Source organism: Diceros bicornis, chromosome 8 (genome assembly GCF_020826845.1).
Source record: "Diceros bicornis minor isolate mBicDic1 chromosome 8, mDicBic1.mat.cur, whole genome shotgun sequence".
NCBI lineage: Eukaryota > Metazoa > Chordata > Mammalia > Perissodactyla > Rhinocerotidae > Diceros > Diceros bicornis.
In genome coordinates, this window is record NC_080747.1 from 84,732,474 (window position 1) to 84,751,207 (window position 18,734).

Consider the following 18,734-nt stretch of genomic DNA (forward strand, 5'->3'; position numbering starts at 1 on the left):
CATAGTTGCACATCCTTCTAGTTGCTGTATGTGGGACGTGGCCTCAGCATGGCCGGACAAGCGGTGCGTCAGTGCGCGCCCGGGATCCGAACCCGGGCCACCAGTAGCGGAGCACGTGCACTTAACCACTAAGCCACGGGGGCCGGCCCTCAAATCATCTTTCTTAGAGGAAGATGGGCACAGATGTTAGCTCAAGGCCAATCTTCCTCAGCAAAAAAGAAAAAAAAAGAGGAGGATTGGCATTGGATGTTAGCTCATGGCTGATCTTCCTCACAAACAAACAAACAAACAAAATCATCTTTCTTTAAGTGACTTGGGAGTGTGAATTGGGGTTAGGATGTTCAATGTTAGACCAACTTGCTATATCTACTAAATGAGTAAACAGGCTCTATCTTTTATAGAAGGTAGAAAAATAACCATGGTGTGCAGAATTGCTTTCCCAAAGCATACTATATAGGACAAATGTAGGCTGAACACAAAAGAAGTCTTTTCTGAATGACTCTCAATCACCCATAAGGAACGTATGTTGTCTAGTTAATCAGTCCTTGACACAGCAGTCCAGTTGTTATTTTGCATTTATTTAAAATATCCCCTGCTAAATAATTGTGTTCATCTTTAAAAATAAATTGCTTAAAATTACATTCCATTTCTTTCTACAAACCAACATATTCTTCACCTTCACAAAGCAAACACACTGTACACTGAACTGAGTTGTCATCAGCTTTACATACTGTTCTGACACTTCTTGTGGTGCAATCACAACATAAGTCATAAAAAAGCAATTCTAGATTTTTAGGGAATCTAGTAGAATTTACACTTAGAGATAAAGTATCAAAGTCTGAACTTAGTAGGGCTAACAAAACTTCATTGATTTCATAATTCATATTATTTTAGGATGGTTTTCAAAACAAACCTACAAGTCTCTACCTGAAATATGAAACAGAGCAAAAGCTGTGAGCAATCTTTCTTTCCTGGGTTAGTTAAGGCCTTGGAATCATTTATATCTGTGTTGTATACGTTTTGATTCTCTTCCACATTTCAATGTACTTGCTCATGAAAGCACCAGAACAAATTCATTAAAAGAAAACCACTCTGAAACCACTGAACTTTTGATCCTACCATAGGGGTTTAAAGGCTTATACAACCTCGCCTGTATTCTTCTCTGGGTCTCTGTGTCTAAATGATTATAGAATGCATGTTTCTTGCTTTGTGATGATTTTTGAATATGCATGAAACATGGAAAAGTGGGTGTTTACCAAAGATCTCATACACCAGGCTTTTCAGCTGGAACTGAAAGCCTTTTGAAGCATTGTTAACAACAAATAATGGTCTGTTTCACAATCTGAAACTAATCATCAGTTTCCTTGACCCATAGTTGAAAACAAAATTATCTTTTCGCTAAATAGCATCAGCTTAAAAACCCCTTTGGAGAAGTGTTTATTTATTAGATGCCTTCACTAACAACACCATCTTTCACTTCCTATTACTCCAATTCAATTTCTCCCGCATACAAAGTGATGAGCAGAATGGCTGTGAATCCAGTTAACATTCCAGCATTCTGAATCATGAAGAAGGTGAAATCGGTTTTTCTTCCAGTTACCTTTTCTCTCAGCATATCGTTCATCTCCGGAAACTACAAGGAAGACATATTATTAGATAACCGTTGCCATCTTGTGGTAAAACATAAAACAGTCATTTATAGATTTCGGTGGGGGGGGGTGATCACTTATTTCAGAGGTTTAAATGTTTTAGTATAGATTAGCATAAAGGGATCTCTAGCCCTAACAGACACCAACAAGAATAAAAGCACTAAAACAGTCTTCTCCAAGTGAGTCAACCACAGGACGGGATTCACCTCATGTTATGCCTCGTCTCTCCCTCTTCCCTCCCTCCCTCTCTTTCTCTTCCTTGCTCTCTATGGTCCATCCACAACATTCCTTCAGGACCTCAAATGCATCCAGCCTCTTTCCATCCTCAAAATCTTCACACCCACCAAAACCCCTATCTGCACTCTTCTCCCTCCACATTTTCAATGAGCTAAATCCTTCAGGTTTCAGCTTAAATCACAATTTCCTAGAAAGGCTTCCCTTACCACCCCTCCTAACCTACATCAGATTCCCCTATTATCATCTCTCCTCATATATATTGCTTTTCCTTGGGCTTCACAGATTTTCTTATCTGCAGTTCTTTAGTCACGTGTGTGACTCTGTTTGAGTGTCAGGCTCCCCTCTCTGTGGACAGAAAGCCCAGGGACACAGGACTGGGCCTCTTTGGCTCACCCTAGTGTCCTTAGGGCCTCACAACTTCCAGGCCTGGTGCAGAAATATCCATCGATAGTAGCTGATTAAATAAATTTTTAGAAACCACTATACGTGTAATTCCTATTCTCTTCAACTTGTTTCCTTCTGCTTGCTCTACCTCTCACAAAATCATAAACTTTTAAAATAAATTACACACTGTTCCAGTGTTGAAGACTATTAACAATCTCGTTAGTGTGAAAGCAATTAAAACCCCAAGTTTTGTACTTAAAAATCTACCCTTTCTCAGCAGATAATTTCTACTTTCTGGAAAGGCTCCATGAGGAAATGTGTAAATGGAAGCCTTTCAAAACATATTCCAAAATGATTTGCTCTGTATGCAGTGGCGCACTGTACCAAAGCACCTTAGAGGTCTCCAGAGCGCACAGTCAATCCGTGTGCCTGACTCAAGGAAATGGTTACTGGGATGAGATGAGAGAAAGCTATGAAACCACTCTGAGAAAAGCAAAACTGCTGTAAGTACACACAGCATCATTTTGCTAGTGTTATTTCTTTAAACTGAACAACTCTAACAGATTCTGTTCTCATATCAGAGAAAGGAGAAATGATGACCTAATATCCATACAGTATGAGACATTAATTCTGTGAAGAAAAATAAAAATGTAGTGATGGTTCTAAGAGATGAAATTCTTGCTCTTATAAGGGTCTGCACAGAACAATGAACAAGGGTAGACAGTTATCATTTGGAGCTAAGAATGCAGATGAAGGAAATTAAATTATTAAATTATGTATGTAATACATATTCAGTTCCAAATGCAAAGGAAATATTTCTTGATTGGCATACACTTAGCACACTTTCATTTTCTAGAAAGCTGTCCATGATCCATTTGAAAACACACAGGACCATTGATATTCTCTCTCTTACACATACAGAGACATAAACAAAGACAGAGACACAGCACAGCCACAAACATCGATACAAATACATACCGACCCAAGTAAACATTGTCCAATTTTAATTTACCAGTTTTAGTTTAACCCAAATGGCTCTCACTGTTTAGAACTTTGAAATAACAAAATGCTATTTACTTTAAGAAGTTATTCCCTTCTCGACGTGACATCCTCACAAAACAGGGGGAAAAGTCCTATGAGGACATACTATAATGGAATACAAGGTTTACCCAGCACATGGCAAAAGTCCTGGGGAAATATCTCTACTTCATTAAAATAAATCACTTCATGAAATAAATCATTTCATCTTCTATCAATATGATCATAGATTTTAATCAATGAGAATCACTTTCAAATTACTATTAGTACAAACTACTCAAGAAGAGTTATCTGTTGAACCAGAAATGTTCTAAATTACAACAGTAAGGACTTCCTTTTGCACTGAGTCAAATCATAATCCAAACATTTATTTCTAAATTTTAAATTAAAACAAGATGAAATATTAAAATTTCTTACCATATCCGCCAGAGAAATATAGAGAAACATGCCTCCAGCAAGTGCAAATATGATATTTGGAGCAAAATTGTTGCCCACCAAAATGCCAAAAGCTAGCCCAACATAGCAGGAACATGCAGAAAGGAAATTGAATAACAGGGCTTGTCGAGTGCTCATTCCTGCATTGAGTAGGATCACAAAGTCCCCTAGAAGAAGAAGAAAAGATCAAGTGAATCGTTCTTTCACTTTTGGGATGAGATAAAAGATAATCATCAATGTCGAACAAGGGCTCCTTCATTTTGATGCATCAGCAAGATTTTTAAGATTGTGTCACCTGAAATGTCTCACTCCCCTGACACCAAGAAGTGTCGGGCTTTACAACATGAGCAGAGCCTTTACCTAACTCATGAGGAAACTCCTCACACAGGATCGCTATAGAGGTGCTGAGTCCCTGAAGAAGAGACAAGGTGCAAGAAGCCCCAATCGCCAGGCCATCGATGAAATTGTGGAGGGCGTCACAGAGCGTTATCATCCAGGCAATTGTCCCTATTTCTGATAGTTTAGGCCCCTTCAAACAGGTACATGAGCTTGGCTCCTTTTTTCCATCCTGTGAAATAACAGAAAATCAATCAACAGGATAACCAACATTTCTCGCAAGTCTAATAAATACAGAGAAGGAGGAGATGTGTTATGTATTGAGAGAGACAAATGGTTCCAAGAGAAAGTCTTTCAGAGTCAATAGGAATTCCTAATCATATATAGCAGAGAAAAGACTCACGATAGGGGAAAGGAAATGAATAAATTGACAGGCCTTGAACCAGCCACTTAAAAGACATTTTACTTTGTTTTCACCTTAAAACAATCCTTTTGACTTGTATGAACAAATTCCTAGTACAGCTTTCCTAAAATGTAACAGATGTTAACCTAAGAATTTGGTTTATTCACATACTTTAAAATAAAGGGAATTTTTCAAAGACTAAATTTAAAGTCTTTTCCATGTTACAATTTAAACATCAAATCCACATTTAAAACATGATGACATCAAAGAACATTTATTCTAATCCCTCCTATACCACTGTGCGACTGTGAGCAAGTTATCTGGGCTCAGTCTCCTCAATTGTGAAATGAAGAGGATGGACTAAGAGATCTGTTTATTTTTCAATAACTTAAGTGTGCACCGTTCCAGGCAGTCAGTGTGCTGGGGGGCATTCAGGCTACAATGACGTGGTCCCTACCAGCTCTAAACGTCAATGATTTTCTCCACAAATTTCATGAGTATGACCAGAAAAGGCTTGCCTTTCCACTAACACTTCTTTCTATTTTGAATCAATAACAAAAACAGAAAATCCTACAATGGGCCCTTTGAAGAAATTAAATTGCCACAAAACTGTATAAAATCGAATGACAAATGCCAACTAAAGCATTTTCCAGAAATGGTAGAAAAAAGGTAATAAAATGCAAATTCATTTTTAAGTAGGGAAGCAATTTGCAATTAACTGGAGAACATTTTATTCCTAATTTTCCTCTCCTCGACTCAACCTCAGCAGCTAATCAACACATTTATTGAACAGTGTGCCGGATGCCACGGAAGTACACAGAAGTGGAACACACAGCTTCTGTCTTCAAGAAGCGTATTTCCTTGGGAGAACCGAGACGTAAAGTGTATGACTGACTTTTTGAAATGTGCGCTCTCTATCCGGCTGGGGGGCCTGCCTTCAGAGCAGTCATCGGAGGGACTGGACATGTACTTCCAAGTCGCTCCACTGCTCGGAACACTTGGGGGACTCCTCTTTCAGGACTGACTTTAGATCTTGCAATACATCTTTTCACTGCTTCGTTAGTGGCAAACCTTCCTCCTTGGGGGATGTGTTTTGTTTGCAGACACAGCCGAAAGTCATTTGGAGCCAATGTCTTTGTAAATCAGTATGGAGGGAGGGTTGTCGTAGTGGTAGCAGCAGCGGTGGAGGAAGAGCAGCTGTCCTAGTCGTAGACACAGTCACCAAAGGCTGACGCTATTTCTCATGTGCCAGGCACCGCTCTGAGCACTTAAGTATTTAACTCCTTTAGAACAATTCTATGCGCTGAGTACTATTATGATCATTTTATAGTTGAGGACACTAAAGCACAGAAAGGTTGGTGAACTTACCCAGGGACACAAGGGAAATGAGCAGGCTTCTTTAGCAACTGTTGTGCTACTCCAAACTTATGGTGGGGTGGGGGGAGACACCTCATTTGTAGTAGGATCTGAAGGCAACTCACAAGGAGAATGCCCCCTCCTCTCAAAAACTCTTCTAACACTTGAAGCAATGTTGGAATAAGTGTTTAATTTCCTTTTATTTTAAAAAGCAAATCTCATCAGCATAAAAAGAATTTCATCTGGTCTTAAAATGTGGTCTTTTTACTTTATAGTGCTAAAAGATAAACGGAGGCAAATTACAAATGTTAAGAGTTTATTTGAGCAAAAATCAATTCAAATCGGGCAGCATCGAATTGTAAGTGGTAAGAGGCGCTCCAGCAACAGGAGCTGGGGAGGGGCTCCTATAGAGAACAGGGAAGCGAAGCAAGGAAATGGTCGGCTGGCTCTGGCTCAAAGCCTGGGTGGCTGTGGTGATGGGTTGCTCTTGATTTCGATTTCCTAACCCTGGGGCGCTTACAGGCTGAGATTATGGTTTGCTTACGTGGGCGCCACGGCGTTAGAGCCACCTCGTCTAACGGCCTCCTTGTCTAATCAATCTAACCATTGATGTATCTTAAATGCACACATAACAAACAAGTACGATTTAGTACAGGTCAAATGGGTGGCTTGGGTAAGAAATGCCCCAGAGCAGGAAGCGATTACTGCCAAAGGAGAAACAAAGGTGGACCTAGGAAAAGCCATAGAGGAAGTGACCTTGGCTTTGCAAAAACTTACTGCCAAGATACACTTAACAAGACCAGTCGTTTTCATGTTCCAACTCAGTTTACCTCAGCACGTATTTATAATTTCCTTATTTACTTGTGGGTTTAGGGAAAAGATTACGAGACCAAGTCTTGACCACCTGATATCACATACAGAGACTGTATACGAACTCTTTTAATTCTGAAAAAGAAATTAAGTTAATACATCAGCCATGATTCCCTTACTGCTAAGTACAGATATTATTGACTCTATTTATTACACTTCCTTTTAGCTCTATAAGCTTGGGTCTCACATGGCACTGCTTGGTAGGTTAACAGTCATATATTTTGAATGGTTTTGGAACAAATGAAGGTAGGTAAACACTCACAAAGAGTTCTTTTTTTTTTTTTGTGAGGAAGATTGGCCCTGAGCTAACATCTGTTGCCAATTCTCCTCTTTTTGCTTGAGGAAGATTGTCCCCAAGCTAACATCTGTGCCAATCTTCCTCCATTTTGTATGTGGGACGCCTCCACAGCACGGCTTGATGAGCGGTGCATAGGTGTGCACCAGGGATCCGAACCTGCGAACCCTGGGCCACTGAAGCGGAGCTCGCACTTAACCACTATGCCACCAGGCCAGCCCCACAAAGAGTTCTTTTTTAATTCACCTGGAACTAAGTCACTGAGCAGAGGGAACACTGAATTCACGTCCCTCTACTTAAGTTAGTGAATATTCTCCTCTCTCCCTTTCTTTTCTATTTTTGTTGCTGTTATTGTTTGCTTGCTTGCTTCCTTGTTTGACATGTACACTAAATGTGATGCTACTTCTAACCTCAGCCATGATGAGGCAACTCAATCTAGTGAAAAGACTAGAGGTCTGAAATCCCGGAGACCTGAGTTCTAGCTTGGCTCTGACAAGAATCACTCTGTAATCAGCAGCAAGGCTCTTAACATCTCTCTCCTTAGTTACTAATCACCTTAGTTACCAAAGCAAAGTGCAGAGTAAGCAGAGAAAGGGAGAAAGTATATCATGGACCAGAGTGATGAGAGTAGAGGGGAGACTAAGTAGAACCCAACATAAGTATGGAGGGGAAGGAGCAAAAAGAAAAAGAAAAAAAAGACTATGAAGTCAAAATGAAGAAAGCATGTGCGCTTATTGCAGAACAGTTGAAGTCTAACGGTTTAAGGAAGAATAGAAAAGAGGAGGTAGAGAAGAATGAGAAGGAGGGCGAGGAGGAGGAAGAAGGAAAAAGAAAGGACTTGGTATCCCTCAGTAGGAGATGGATCATATAAACATGGCTTATATCTGCGATGAAAAACTACGCAGAGCAGTAGAGATGATGAATATCTATATTTCTCTACATGTAAAGATGTCCAAAACATAGTGTTGAGGTAAAAAAAAAGTTATAAAACAGCATGTCTAGTGGACACCTTTTTGTAAAAATAATTATTATTATAATTCCATAATGGTCTAAGTGCAAGCATATTTGGAAGGATATATATAAAAATGCTAATTATGGCTGTCCCTGGGGGATAGTACTGTGGTTAATCTTTGGGTTTTTTCTTTTTATCTTATATGGAGTGTTATGGGTTTTTTTGACTTATATATTATCTTAACTCAGAAAACAAAACATTAAAGCCATGGGATGAGAACCAGCAAGGGGGAGAAGTGAACCCGTGACGACTCGAGAGTCACCAGCAGACAAGGTCAAGCTGAGGAAGCAGGCCTCCTGCTGAATTGGGTCTGCATTGAAAAAGGGAGGTGTCGTCCCACCAAAGTGAAACTTTCTGTGTTGGGTTAATGGCTGCAAAGACCAGCACGAGCACAGTCAGACCTCATTCTGCACTGGGGGAGGCAAGATGAGCCATGATTAATGAATATGTTGTCATGGTTGTCTATACGTTTTACTGATGAAAAAAATAAGTTTTATTGGTAAGTGTACAACCGCTGCAGGTAAAAGTTCAATTCCAAATTCCACATCCCATGCTGAAAGAATTTTGCAGAGGAAGAGCTCTGATAAAAAGAACACCAGCCAAAAAGAAAAGTAGCGACCCACCAAAAGACACAATGAAGATGGCAAAAGGAATTATAAATGACAACAAACAAAAGACGAGTTATATGCAAAGAAACGTATAAAATCTATGCCCATGAAAGGAGCACTGAATGCGAGCTAGCTTAATGATTAAAGTGTGTGCCCTAGCATTACATGGGCATGAGTTTGAATACTGTTCTGCTACTTACTTGTTCTGTGTCCTTCAGAAAGTTACTTAATTATAGCTAAGGCAACAAGACAAGAAAAGGAAATAAAAAGTATATACACATTGGGAAGAAAGAAATAAAGCTGTCTTTGTTGGCAGATGACATGACTGTCTATGTAGAAAATCCAAAAGAATCGACAAAACAGCTCCTGGAACTAATAAGCAACTATAGCAAAGTTGTAGGACACAGGTTAACATGCAAAAAGTCAATTGCTTTCCTATATCCCAGCAATAAACAAGCGGAATTTGAAATTTAAGTCATAATGCCATTTATATTAGCACTCAAAAAATGAAATACTTTGGCATAAATCTAACAAAATATATACAAGATCTACATGAGGAAAAGCACAAAACTATGATGAAAGAAATCAAAGAACTAAATAAATGGAGAGATATTCCACGTTTATGAATTGGAAGACTCAATTTTGTCAAGATGTCAAGTTCTTCCCAATTTCATCTATAGATTCAATGCAATCCCAATCAAAATCCCAGCAACTTGCTATTTTGTGATTCTAAAGTTTATACGGAAAGGCAAAAAACCTAGACTAGCCAACACAAAATTGAAGGGAAGGAACAAAGTTGGAGGGCTGACACTACCCGACTTCAAGACTTACTATATAGCTACATTTGTTAAAACAGGGTGGTATTGGTGAAAGAATAGGTGAATAGATCAATGGAACAGAATAGAGACCCCAGAAATAGACTCATATAAATATGGTGTACTCATCTTTGACAAAGGAGCAAAGGCAACATACAATGGAGAAAAGATAGCCTTTTCAACAAATGGTGCTGGAACAAGGGGACAGCCAAACGCCAAAAAAAAAAAAAAAAAAGAATCTAGACACAGACCTGACACCCTTCACAAAAAATGGATCACAGATCTAAATGTAAATGCAAAAAAAAAAACCCCAGAAGATAACATAGGAGAAAACCTAGATGACTTTGGGTATGGTGATGACTTTTTAGATACAACACAAAAGGCACAATCCATGAAAGAAATAATTGATAACCTGGACTTCATTAAAATTAAAAATTTCTGCTTTGGAAAAGACAATGTCAACAGAATGAGAAGACAAGCCACAGGCTGGAGAAAATATTTGCAAAAGACATATCCGATAAAGGACTTTAAACAAAATATACAAAGAACTCTTAAAAACTTAACAATAAGAAAACAAACCGAATTAAAAACTGGGCCAAAGACCTTAACAGACACCTCACCAAAGAAGAGATACAGATGGCAAATAAGCCTCTAAAAGATGCTCCACATCATATGTCATCAGGGAAATGACAATTAAAACAATGAGGGGATAACTACCATACACCTACTAAAATGGCCAAAATTGCGAACACTGACAACACCAAATACTGGCGAGGACGTAGAGCAGTAGGAACTCTCATTCACTGCTCGTGGGAACACAAAATGGTACAGCCCCTTTGGAAGACAGTTTGGCAGTTTCTTACAAAACTAAACATATTCTTATCATACAATCCAGCAATCATGCTCCTCGGTATTTACCTAAAGAAACTGAAAACATATTCACACAAAAACCTGCACACAGATGTTTATAGCAGCATTCCTAATTGCCAAAACTTGGAAGCAACCAAGATATCCTTTAGTGGGTGAATGGATAAATAAACTGTAGTACATCCAGACAATGGAATATTATTAACCTTCCCCCGAAAATGAGCTATCAAGCCATGAAAAGACATAGGGGAATCTTAAATGCATATTAGCAAGTGAAAGACGCCAATCTGAAAAGGCTATATACTGTATGATTCCAACTATATGACATGCTGGAAAAGGTAAAACTATGGAGACAATAAAAAGATCAGTGGGTGCCAGGGGTTGGGGAAGGGAATGGGATGGATAGGCGGAGCACAGAGAATTTTTAGTGCAGTGAAAATACTCTATATGATGCTACAATGATGGATACGTATCATTATACATTTGTCCAAACCCATGGAATGTTCAACACCATGAGGGAAGTGTAAACTATGGACTTTCGGTGATTACAACGTGTCAATATAGGTTCATTGATTGTAACAAACGCATTGACTCAGTGGGGGATGCTGATAATGGGGGAGGCTATGCATATGTGGGGGCAGGGGATATATGGGAAATCTCTGTACTTTCTTCTCAATTTTGCTGTGAACCGAAAACTGGTCTTAAAAAAAATAAAGTCCTTAAAGAAAAAAACTGGAATCTGACTTCAGATTCCTTGTCTGTAGAGTGAGAAAATAATACTACCAACTAACTTCACAGGATTATTGTGCTGATTAAATGAGATGTTTATAAACTGCTCAGTGCTCCGTGAATGATGATGATGATGTCACATAGATCACTTTATCTAACAAAGTGCAGATGAACACAGCCTTATCACAAGGAAGAAAAACAAAAACTGCCTAAGAGAAAAGTGTGCAAGACAAAAGATTTCTAATGCGTGATCCTTGAATACATTCAGGAGCATACTGATCAAGATTATTGGAGAAAAAGGGAGGAAAATTAATTAATTAATTAAGCTCTACAGAAAAAAGAGCTTTAGAAAAGTGAGGGGGTACAGAGACTTGTTAAAAAGAAAAAAGGAAAAGTTTTAATAAGGATGCTTGAGCTTGGGCATAAATACACTCTCGCAGAAAGCTCTTGAACTTTCACCTTCTGAAGTTCAAGGTGTATGAAACAGTCAGGAGATTAATTAGCCAGAAAGTAAAACCCTCGTGAAAAGTATGAAATCTGAGTTAATACGGCTATATGAATCACAGAGTTGACTGGGTAAGGAGGAAAGGAATCTGAAAGGTGTAATTAATATCTTGCATACCCAGCACTTCACAGTTTACAAGGCACTTCCATATGTTACTGTCTTTTCTTATGACCTTTACAACTGCCTCATGATCGAAATAGAACAGACACTGGTATACCAACTTTAGAGATGAGGAAAAGGACAATCCAAGAATATAAATGACTTGCTCAAAGTCACACACGAGGTGTTGGGATTAGACTACTTTATTTACTGAGCAATCATTTTATAGCAGGCAGGAACTGTGCTAAGAACTGACGACAGAAATATAAATAAAAGAATCTCCATCTTTTTTTTCTTTTTGCTGAGGAAGATTGGCCCTGAGCTAACATCTGTGCCAATCTTCCTCTATTTTGTATATGGGATGCCGCCACAGCATGGCTTGATGAGCGGTGTGTAAGTTCATACTTGGGATCCAAACCCATGAACCCCAGGCTGCCAAAGCAGAGTGCATGAACTTAACTGCTATGCCACTGGGCAGGCCCCAAGAATCTCCATCTTGTTGGAATTCATAGTCCAGAAAGGAACATCCAGGATTCAAACTTCAGGCCTGTGATAAATGCTCCCATCTGCCCTTCCAGAATGACTCTCCACTCTCTCACCCTGCTCTCTGTCCTAAAGTGCTGCCCCAAATGGGCCACCTCCACAGGCTCCTCCCCCTCGGTTTCCATTTGAGATTGACCACTGGGGAGCCCTAGAGGGAACCGAGGAGGAGAAAGGGAGAGAAGTCAGGGTATTTATTTCTCTGCTACGCCTTTGTGTGGTCACCTCAGACCCTCTTCTCAAGACAACTCTCTTCGCAGGTTCCAGTGACTGCTCCCTCCCCTCCGCCCTTTGGGTCCAAGGGTGGAAACCACTTTGCCATTGCTGATCCCTGGTTCAGGGACTACCCCTGTGGTTCTCTCATACGCCAGTCACGCCTTACAAATAAATCTTCTTGAAATTATTCTGAGTGTTCCATCTGTTTCTATTGGGATCCTAAATGATATAATCATCGGTGCTGGAAGTGGCTGTATGCAACACACCAAAGAAATGAGGTTTAATTGGGTTTTTCATATATTCAAAGTATACGGAAATGGTTACGCATAGGTAGGCTGCATTTTTTAGGGAAGCCCAGAATATGAAAGGGCTCTGCAAGGTCTATGCAAGCTTTCCTGCCACAGCACTTCTCAAGAAGTCTTCTGACCCAGCATACCCAGTGGAATTGGAAAAATCTATGGCAGACAGAGATGCTGAAAGGAGCCTGCTGGCAAACTCTGATCACAGAATCATAGTGCAGACCCCTAGGATGTTAGGATAAATCCATGTCCTCTTTTGCCATTAACTGTTCTTTTTCTCAACAGCAGTTCCTTCCTTATATCTGGGTCCTTGTAGAGACTTAGCTTGTGCCCACGGGACATTAAATGGCCATGAGATCATGCCCAGCATGAACTGGATGTTATCTGATCCAGCAAGCCAATAAAATCAGCTATTCATATAAGCATCTATTATTAAATTGTATGTACAGGAATAGGCCCACACCAGTCTTGAAGACACAAATTGCAACAGCAGGTGATTCAGATTCCCACAGTTTCTAAACCTAATGCTTCATCTCTTTTCCCTCAACAACAATAAGGTTTCATGGGAAATTCCCTACAGCCAGTTAACTGTGGATAGATCTGTTAAGTGTGCCAGCACCAGCCAGCTGTACAATTACTCATAACGAACTTAAAATATATTGATAAAGGGAAATCCTACAAGAGGGCAGAACATTTGAGTGTTGTGTTGAACTTCATGTAGAAGAAATGGCCTGAGATATAAATCTACACTAACTCATGGGTGGGTTCTAAAAATTTGGCTAGTTGGTCAGAGACTTTTAAAAAACAAAATTGGAAATTGCTGGGAAAGAGATCTGGAAAGAAATATATAGATGGACTTCTCATAAAAGGCACAGGGTGTGAAGATAATTCTATTCCATTAAATTTCATAAGAGGGTATCACAGAGGACAGTCTCAAAGATAAAGTGAAAAAGAAAATCTGATGATAAATGTCACTTGGTATCTCTCATCAGCCATCCCAGTGTCTGCTTGATGGGCCCATATACAAAGCAGTCAGAGTAGTGGGGATGGAGACTATTCACAGGCTCAACGTTCTCTTTCTCTACCAAGGAGGATCTGGCTTAGCAGCACTGAAGAAGGTCCAATCTGTCAAAAGCCAAGGTCAATGCTGAGCCCCCAAAATGGCATGCTCAATGGGGCAAGAAAGCCCAGCTGGTTCTGTGCAGCAGCAAGATGATTACACTGGATCCTTCCCATCACAAGGAGGTACTCTTCCCACTCCCAAAGATAGACATATATAATAAGCGTCCCCTGCTTTCACTGTTTCTGCTAGCACCATCATTCGTGGATTTACAGTACAACTGATATATAGCCAAGGTAACCTGTATAAATTGCCTCCAAACCATTTTTCAGCAAAAGAAGTGAGACAATGGAGTCAATACTTAGAATTCACAAATCATATCACTTGCTTCCTCATAGAAGCAACCAGCTTGACAGAATTGTGGAATGCCCTGCTGAAGGCTCAGCCAGGGTGCAAACCAAGACAGAACACCCTGAGAGGGTGGAGTTCTGCCCATAGGATGCATATATATGCCTCACACTAGCAGCCAAATACATGGGGCTATCACCACTGTAGAGGATGCACAGGTCCAGTACCAAGGGGTGGAGGAGAGTGGCCCACTCATGATTACATCTACTAACCCACTTGAAGAATTCTTGCTTCCTGTCCCCAGGACCTTACACTTGGTGAGTCTGAAGGCCCTAACATCCAACGGAGTAATTCTTCCACCAGGAAACATGGTTATTTTCTGATTCATTGGAAGCGGAAACTAAATTTAGGGTTCTTTTATGTCCCTAAACCAACAGGTAGATCAGGAAGTCACCACACTGGCTAGGATAATGGCACTCAATGATCAGGAGGACCTGAGTTTCTGCTACAGAATAAAGACAAGAACAATGCTTGGAACTCAAGGAATTCAGTGGGGCACTTCTTAGCACTCCCTTCCCAACAGTCGTGGTCCAGGAAGAATGGCTACAACCCAATGAAGACAAGACCACCAAGGACTCAGATCTTGCAAGAACGAAGGTCTGGGTCACTCCAACTGGAAAAGGACCTAGTCAGTCAAGGTGATGCCAGACAGTGAGGTAAATACAGAATGTAGAGTGGAAGGAGGCAGCTATAATTACCAGCTTAGGCCTTATGACCAGCCATAGAAGTGAGGAGCAGCTATAAGTTAAACTTATGTTCCTTAATTGCACCTTTTCTCCCTCTCCCATCCCCAGTATTTTATATGAAGAACACTGGGAGTGGTCAACATTTTAGTTTCAGGTTGCAATATTACTGTATCGGTATCACACTGGGATGATATGGTAGTTGATGGGACTCTTCATTCCCTGTCTTGGGGACATGCATTTTTAACCCAGATGAAGGACAAGAGTGGAGGCTGACAGGGAAAAAAGGGGGTGGAATAGGCCAGATATCTTTCATTTGCCTTTCCAGATCCACTTTCCACCCTTCTTCTCTCAGTTCTCTGCTCCATGAGACCTGTATGAACTCTATCTAAGGGTTCCTATGCTCCTGGCTTCTACTGGTTCCAAACAAAGTGCTTTAACATAAAATTAGAGGGAAAGAGAGGGAGACCAGGGTATTCATTCCCCAGGCTCCCGCCTTGAGGAGTCCCTTAGGCTGGCTACATCCCTATTAAAGATCACTGCCCCACTTATAGCGGCTTTCTGTACAAGACTAGCTCCTCCCAGGTTCTAGGAACTTCTTCCATCCCTTTTCTCTTTGGACATAAGACTGTTAACAGCTCCTCTATTCTAAGCCCCAGTTTTACTGCATTCTTCCCTGTGGCTCAGCTACACCTTGCTCAGAGTTTTGCAAATTGTCCCTCTTCTATCTATGACTTATCCTTATTTAAATGGGCCCTCTCTTTCTGGAAAGGACATGACTGATTCAAAGTCTAATGCTCATTCCACACACAACACTCACAGACTCTATATACACTACTAAATATATTTTAATGAAAAAATTTATAAAAAGGATTAAATACACATGAAGATACTATAAAGAGTTCTATAAAGAAGATACTATAAAGAGCACTATAGAAATACAAAATTTCACTTTGCTTTTATGACTATATTTTCTAGTGATTCCAACGTACTTTACAGCTGGTGGCTCCTCTGTCCTTCCTCTAGCCCTGCAGTCAGTCTCAGCTCACCATAACCAAAATGAAACTTCACAGGAGAAAGGAGACAGGAATTTTATCTTTAATGCATATAATCAAACAGAATTCAAATGCACTTAGTCTTTAGTCATTTGGTTTTGGGAAAATCTCATAACTATTTCCAGAACTCTCTTTGGTAATGAAAATAACCATTAACAGTGTCAGGGAAGAGGGAGAATCCCCCTCTGCCCTTTCCCTTAAGGTTCTTATGGCTGGCCAAATAATTAAAAGACAGATTAGCAGGAGAAAATAATACCAAGTTTAACAACATGTATACATGGAAGAAACCAGGGAAACTGAATTTCTCAACACAATAGTGGCAATTCTCATCTTAAATACCATCTTCAGCTAAAGACAAAGGAGAATGTTGGGGGTGGTAGTGGTTTGGGATTTCAGAGGGGAAGAAGACAATTCACATGGAGAGGGAAATGTAAATGTTTGTCAGACAATTCTTTACAGGGCCACCTATAGAGACTGTGCCTGGAGAGACAGAAATCACAGTAATCAAGAGTATGTAGATTTAAGTAAGTCCTCTCCTTCTGTACTGATAAGAGTTTCCAGAGATAAGGCCATCTCTCCCCCCTTCCTAATACAGAGAGGGAGATACCTTTACAAATGTAAATATTTGGTAAACAGAACTTTGAAAAGAATGGGCTTAGCAAGGACTCAGCCAGTCTGTCCATACCCAGAGTTAAATTCCTTTAGGCAGTTAGTGGGGGAGGTCAAATGTCTGTCAGAGAAAATAATCAAGGTTAAGAGACATATTTCAGGGTGGCCAAATTTTGATCTCCCACAACAGAAAAATAACAAATTCCAGAAACCTTGAAAATGGTTTCCTTTCCCTCCATCCCCTGTGTGGAATGTGAGTAATGTTGTTTCCGTCTTTAGGAGTTGAAATAATTGTCTTTCATTTTCAGTTTGGGACCATATCATTTTACTGTCTTGAAAAAAAATAATTTAGGAGAAATCTGAAGAGTTTTCAAGAAATACGCTACTATTTTGCTAATGGAATTTAAAGTATACACTAATTAAGTATTTATGATACCGGCTCAAGACAAGGTTGCCATAAGGGAAGCCATATTGTAGAAAAGAAAAACCCTATTGTAACTTTGAATGACCTCTGACAAACTAACCTAGCTGGATATGCACTCTCCAGGAGATCTAACTTCTCTGTAGCTTTTACTTGTGCGTGCTTGTGCGTGTACCTCTCAGCTGCGATAAGATGATAACTTTGCTTTTTTGAGTTCCTTAGGAATATGATGACTCCTAAACAGAGAATCTATCCTGATAGCCATCATCAGTGAAAACTGAAAGATCTGGTGTGGCACTCCCAGCATGTAACACCAAAAGGTCAACATTCCTAACCCCCTTCCCATAACACAATGGTCTATATAAGTGCTGGAAGATTTCACGCCCCCTTAAGATGGTTCTTTTGGACATGAGTAAGCCATCTTCCCTCTCTCTAGCAAGCTGTAATAAAAAAGTCCTTTTTCTCCCACCACCTTGCCTCTTGACTATTGGCACGTCTTGCAGCGAGCAGAAGGCCCCATGTGAGGCGGTAACATTTACAGTTATCTTAATGGACTATTTACACCACTCTAAAAGTTTTCCTACTGTTACTACAGATGAGGATAGCATTAACACTTTAACAGTATATTCAGGAAGCAGGATATCATTTCTTATAAAAAGCTTGTATAAAATACTCCCGAGTCCACACAACTTGCATTGTTCCTGAGAAGTCTTAAATGGAGTGAGAAGGCACCAGGAAATTGGTAAAGTTTTAATGTAAGTTGGAGAAATTTCTTGCTCCTGAAAAGCAGTGTTCCCAAAATACAGGAATATCAATACCACTCAGCATCAAGCCTTCCAGGATAATTCAGATGAGAAGACAGAGGTAGGTGGGGTGTAGTAGTGGAACCGACCCCATGCAGCAGCTGCCTGCTGTGTAATCACCGTTTGACATGAATTGTGTCAAAAGAACTGAACTAGAGAAGATCCCACCCAAAGTACTACAAACGATTGATTAACCGGCCCTGCAAAAGACAAGGGGCAGAGAAGATCTAGAAACACAAGCCTCTAAGGGCAAGAAGCTTGGGAAAAGTAATGAAAGGCAAGGAAGGACAGATAATAAGAGGAACAAGGGAAGTGCCAGCTGCAGTCACCGAGACAGAGCAGGCGATCAGGATCACAGCAGGGTGTTAAGAATCAGGCAATCTGCCAGCAGAGAAAGAAGTGAGCAACAGAGGGTTAGAAATAAAACGCTGTTCTCTGAGGGCCATCCAGCCCCCTGGTCTATGTTTCAACAGTTCAGAATAGCAGAGGCCATCTCCACACTGTACATGGAGAGAGAGGGGCGGGAACCACACAGGCGATAACGGCACCAGAACCTCAATTCCCCCTGAAAGATGTCACTGTGACACTCTGAGATTTGTTGACAGTTCAAGAAAAGAAGTTTGACAGTGGAGAATTGAGCATGAAAGATAGAGGATACACTCATCAAGCACAGAACAGTAATTATGATAATATTAGTAGTTTACAAATCATTTAATCTTCACACAACCCTACATGGTTATTATCCCCACTTTACAGATGAGGAAACTGAGGTCTAAAGAGGTAACTAACTTGCCGAAATCATACCTCTAGAAAGGAGCAGAGATGGGATTTGAACCCCTTTGCCAAGCAAGCTACGCCTGTGATCCCTAGGAGACGTGGGATTTTATTTTCTTTCTTGTGCACTCCTGTTCACCCAGTATCTAGCACAGCAGGCTAGTAAAAGCAGCCTGCAGGTTCACAAATCATTGTCACATGAAGCATCTTTCCAGGCTTTCCAAAGAG

General features: G+C 40.3%; 1 protein-coding gene across 1 annotated transcript in view; it reads right to left on the minus strand.

Moving 5' to 3' along the window:
• Window positions 1-557: 557 nt before the first annotated feature.
• Window positions 558-18,734, minus strand: part of SLC39A8 (solute carrier family 39 member 8) — a 91,786-nt gene continuing 73,609 nt past the window's right edge. The window contains exons 6-8 of the mRNA XM_058547583.1: window positions 4,104-4,311; window positions 3,726-3,910; window positions 558-1,633 (exon numbers count right to left, since the gene is read on the minus strand). Coding sequence (XP_058403566.1) covers window positions 1,484-1,633; window positions 3,726-3,910; window positions 4,104-4,311 — 543 coding nt within the window. The 3' untranslated portion in view covers window positions 558-1,483. The remainder of the gene's footprint in view (window positions 1,634-3,725; window positions 3,911-4,103; window positions 4,312-18,734) is intronic.